Genomic DNA, 4,627 nt, shown 5'->3' with positions numbered 1-4,627 from the left:
TTTTTTTTTTAAAGATTTATTTATTTATTATATGTAAGTACACTGTAGCTGTCTTCAGACACTCCAGAAGAGGGCGCCAGATCTCGTTGCGGATGGCCGTGAGCCACCATGTGGTTGCTGGGATTTGAACTCTGGACCTTCGGAAGAGCAGTCGGGTGCTCTTACCCACTGAGCCATCTCACCAGCCCACAACCTGGGATTTAAGAACAGATCCCCCTGAGGTACTCAGTTTGACCAAGTGTACCCCAGCAATGAAGGGTGGGCTGAACTGGGTCTGCCAGAGCTGAGGGGGGAACTTGTGATTTGTGTGTGTAGTGTGTGTGTGGGGGGAGACCAAGGGCCTCACACATGCTGAGCCCTACCACCCAGCCACACCCCCAGCTCTTTTCTAAAAGTAAGTTTATTTATAAAGTTGGAGCTGTGGTAGTGGTAGAGCACTTGTCGAAAATGCATGAGTTCCTGAGTCAAAAAAAAAAGAAGGAAAAGAAAAGACTTCTATTCAGATTGGTTACTGACACTGATTTAACTGTATGTATGTATGTATGCATTTTTAAGTGTTTCATATGGGCCAGCCCCTGGGCTGCTATATATCTGTGGTAAGGCAAGAATTTGGTCTAATCCCTAAGAAGACATGCTAACCACATAGTCCCTTGGCCTTGAACACAAAGGCCTAGGGATCCTGGTAGCAAAAATCTTCAAATCTGGCACCCCTGTCTTTTTAAGAGCCCACAATATGGCTGGAGAGATGGGATAACATCCTTGGGCACCTGCTGCTCTTGTGGAGGATCGTAACTTCGGCTCTAGGGGATCTGATGCCCTCTTCTGGCTTCTCTAGATACCAGGCACATACACGGTGAATATACATGTGTGTATGTTTATTTATTTGTACCCCACCATACACATGCACACAGACACCCACTGGACCAGCCCCTAGGGGAGAGGGAGATGGGTACTCAGCAACATTTGTTAACACATCTACTAGAACACAGCAGAGGTAAAGGGCCCTGGGTGATGGGGGAGGGTGGCTTACTCAGAGGGGCCTGGAGAGGTTCCCCGGAGAAGGTAAGCCTGGTCTTGGAACTTCAGCAGAGCAAGGAGGAGTATGGTCAATTCTTTGACAAGACACATTAGTTAAGGTGAATCCATTGTGGATACTTATAAGGCAACTGAATTAGAAAGACCTTGGGCTGAAAAATGGTATTTCCAACGTCTATTATCTATCCAAAACAGAATTCTGCCTGCTTTCTATCCTGGATTTCAGTACACGATCTGGACGTCGAAGATGACTATTTGTGCAGTTATTGAGTAGAGAATATCTTATTTAGTTGCTACTGTTAGCAATTTACATTGATAAAGCCTAGAGCCACAAGTGGTAAACAATGAGGACAATTCCCTGTAGTTATTATTGTACAGGCAACTTGAAAATGCCACCCCATAATATTCTTTTATTGGAGGTATCTTCTGTATTTATTTCTTTCCCCATTTTTTAAGGTAGGGGAAAAAAAACAATGGGGGGGGGGGAAAAAAAAAAAAAAAGAAAGAAAGACCGGGATTTTGCGTTGTCTTCGATGACCCAAATACCAACAGTTCGGAACATCAGAACAAAAAATCAAAGCATCCTCCGCACTCCCGTCCGGCCCGCCCGCGCCCAACAGGTGCTTCCCCGCCTCCCGGAGCCGCAGATCCTCAGGTCTCCGCAGAGCACCCCTGAGGCCCGCCCGTACTCACGGCCGCTCCGCGGTCCGCGGCAGGGTCCGCTGCGCCCATCCGGCCCAGACTCGGTCGGCGCGGGCTCGGTTTTCAGGCGGTCCCGGTGTGACCCGGGACGCGCTCCGGCCGTTGGAGCCCACTCGGGGCGCGAGACATCCTCCTGCCGCTGCCTCGCGGGCCGCCTGCCCTTTGTTTTGGACCCGTAGCCCGGCCCAGCCGCCATAAACGGCCTCGGAACGTGGCGATGGCCAATCAGTGTCCGAGCCCCGCCCTCGCGTTCCCGCCGCTCCGCCCCTCCGCGCTCCCCGCCCCTCGCCCTGCCCCACGCGTCCACCCGCGCACCGCTGCGCTCGGGGGACTGGGCTGGAACGTGTCCGGGTGGAGCTCGCCAGGAGTCCGATGGGCTGGCCTGACGAGGAACCCAGGCGAACCGGCAGGTCGTGGGGCCGGTGGGGAGGTAGGGTCCTGGAAGGCCGAAGGACCGAGGTTTTCCACAGGTTTGCGCCTCAGGCTGCAGGCAGGAGGACCTCTGCAGCTGGGTCCCTAGAGCGCAAGCTTCTTCGCTCTCTCCATACCGACCACCCTTTCTTCACTCTCCAAGTCACCATCTAAGAGCCTCCAGGTCTGCGTGGACTTGAATTATGGAACCCCAGATCAGATTTCCTGCCCACAAAACACAGGCAGTATCACCCAGTCTCCATGCCCACATTTGCGCTTCTTCTGGGTTTTTGTTTGTTTGTTTGTTTTTGTTTTTGTTTTTTGGTCTCTTTAGATCGATTTTTCAAAGCACACTGCTGAGGGTGAGTGTACACATTGCAGGACGTATTTGCGCCCTCTAGAGTGTGCTTGTTAGGATTTATTGTATTGAGGATACCCCTAATTGATTAGATTGTGGGCCCTTTGAGTTGCCATTTACTTAGTGAGTCTCCCAAGTGACTGATTACTCTATTTCTGTATTCGTCCTAGCTAGGGAGTCTCATGTTTTTTGGCTTTTAGAATATGATCTCTGTAATTCAAGCTGGCCTCAACTATGTAGCTCAAACATGTTCTTGAACTTTATATTTTAAGCTTATTGTGTGAATAAGCACATGCCTGTGCACCTGCTGCTACTATGGAAGCCAGAGGTTAGCTCTGCTTCTCACCTACCATATTGATCCTGAATTTGAACTCAGGTCAGCAGGCTTGATAGCAGGCACCCTAACTCACTGAACCATCTGGCTGACTCTTTTATTTTTAAAGAATTTAAGCAGGAGAGATGGCTCAGCAGTTAATAGCACTGACTGCTCTTCCAGAGGTCCTGAGTTCAATTCCCAGCAACCACACGGTGGCTCACAACCATCTGTAATGGGATCTGATGCCCTCTTCTGGTGTGTCTGAAGACAGGGACAGTGTATTCACACACATGAAATGAATAAATCTTTAAAAAAATGTGTTTTTTAAAATAGCTTAGAAAATAGTAGGTTTATATACGGCATTTTCCTATTTCCTTAGCATTAGTTAGGCCTCCTCCAGCCTTCCTTTCCTACCCATCCCACTTCTAACACCCACCTGTTCATATCATGGATACTCCAGTGCCCTTTTCCAGCGTCCTGACCTCTGGAAGCACTCCAGGAAAAACACACAAATCCAAACATTTCAAGCAGCTAGAATCTGCTTTGAGAGAGAACATGCATCATTTGATACTTCAACATTTTTTCTGTCTGCTGGGAGCAGTGGTGCATGCCTTTAATTGTAGTACTTGGGGGTGGGAGACAGAGGCAGGTGGGTCTCGGTGAGTTCAGGGCCAGCCTGGTCTACATACCAAGTTTCAGGTCATCAAGAGCTATCTAGGAGAGAGACCCTGCTTTAGGAAAAAAAGCTGCCATCCTTTTAAAGCTCATGGAAACCTCTGTATCCCTCCAGTTTCAGTATGTATGTGGCTGAAGGTGCCGTTTTAATCTTGAGATTTTAGTTGTGCAGCCTGCTGGGATGACAGGTGTGCGCCCCTGGTGCATTTGACGCTGAGACAGCACAGAGCCTCGGCACACTCTGCTAGACTACACACACGGAGCCGCAGCCCAGTCACTCTGGGTGCTCTGACTCCTGAGAGACTTTAGCACATCAAGACTCACGATTCCTTGCCGGGCATTGGTGGCGCACACCTTGGAACCCAGCACTTGGGAGGCAGAGGCAGGCGGATTTCTGAGTTCGAGGCCAGCCTGGTCACAGAGTGAGTTCCAGGACAGCCAAGGCTGCACAGAGAAACCCTGTCTCGAAACCAAAAGTCCGATTCCAGACTCCGGGCTTTTCCTCTTTTTCATGAGTTCTATTTCCTTACGAACTTCCAAGGTTCTTTTATCTTAGATGACTATAAGTCCCTATTGGTTCTGCTAAGTTAAAAACACTATTTCTTTAAAAAAAAAACAAAAAGAAAAGAAAAAACTCAACCCTAATTTTGACAAGATTGAGATGTAAACTAAAACCTCCGACTCTGTCACACACTATGGTCCCGGCCCTGGCAATCTGCGCATGAATCAGCCAACTTTAGGTGTCTCCTACAATGGGGTCACAGTGTCTGTCCTTTTGTGACTTACTTCATTTCATGTGTTAATATCCAAGGCTCATCCATGCATGGCTTAGAATTTGTTTCCTCTTGAGGGAGGTATAATATACTGTTGCCAGTAGACCCACTTATCAGTCTGTGGTGTCGGAGGATGCATTTCCCTATCTGGCTGCTGTGAACAATGCGGCACATGAGTGTACAGATATCTCCTCTATACCTTGCTATTTTTGTTTGGTTGGTTTTTGAGACAGGGTTTCTCTACGTAGCCCTGGCTGTCCTGGACACAGCTCTGTAGACTATGCTGGCCTGGAAGTCACAGAGATCCACCAGGCTCTGTCTCCTGAGTGTTGGGATTAAACTCCTGTGCCTCCACTG

At 48.9% G+C, this 4,627-nt stretch overlaps 1 protein-coding gene across 3 annotated transcripts in view; it reads right to left on the bottom strand.

Moving 5' to 3' along the window:
* Nucleotides 1-1,917, bottom strand: part of Ypel1 (yippee like 1) — an 18,042-nt gene extending 16,125 nt beyond the window's left edge. The window contains exon 1 of one of the 3 annotated variants that reach the window (XR_002379950.1): nucleotides 1,729-1,900. Coding sequence is in view for 1 of the 3 variants with exons in the window: in XM_021184551.1 (XP_021040210.1) it covers nucleotides 1,729-1,767 (39 nt within the window). In the remaining 2 variants the exon portion in view is untranslated. Of the gene's footprint in view, nucleotides 1-1,728 lie in introns of all 3 variants that reach the window. The other 2 variants (XM_021184550.2, XM_021184551.1) reach the window with 2 other exon arrangements.
* Nucleotides 1,918-4,627: the final 2,710 nt, after the last annotated feature.

Source organism: Mus caroli, chromosome 16 (assembly GCF_900094665.2).
Source record: "Mus caroli chromosome 16, CAROLI_EIJ_v1.1, whole genome shotgun sequence".
Taxonomy (NCBI): Eukaryota; Metazoa; Chordata; class Mammalia; order Rodentia; family Muridae; genus Mus; species Mus caroli.
This window is presented reverse-complemented; position numbering and strand designations above follow the sequence as displayed.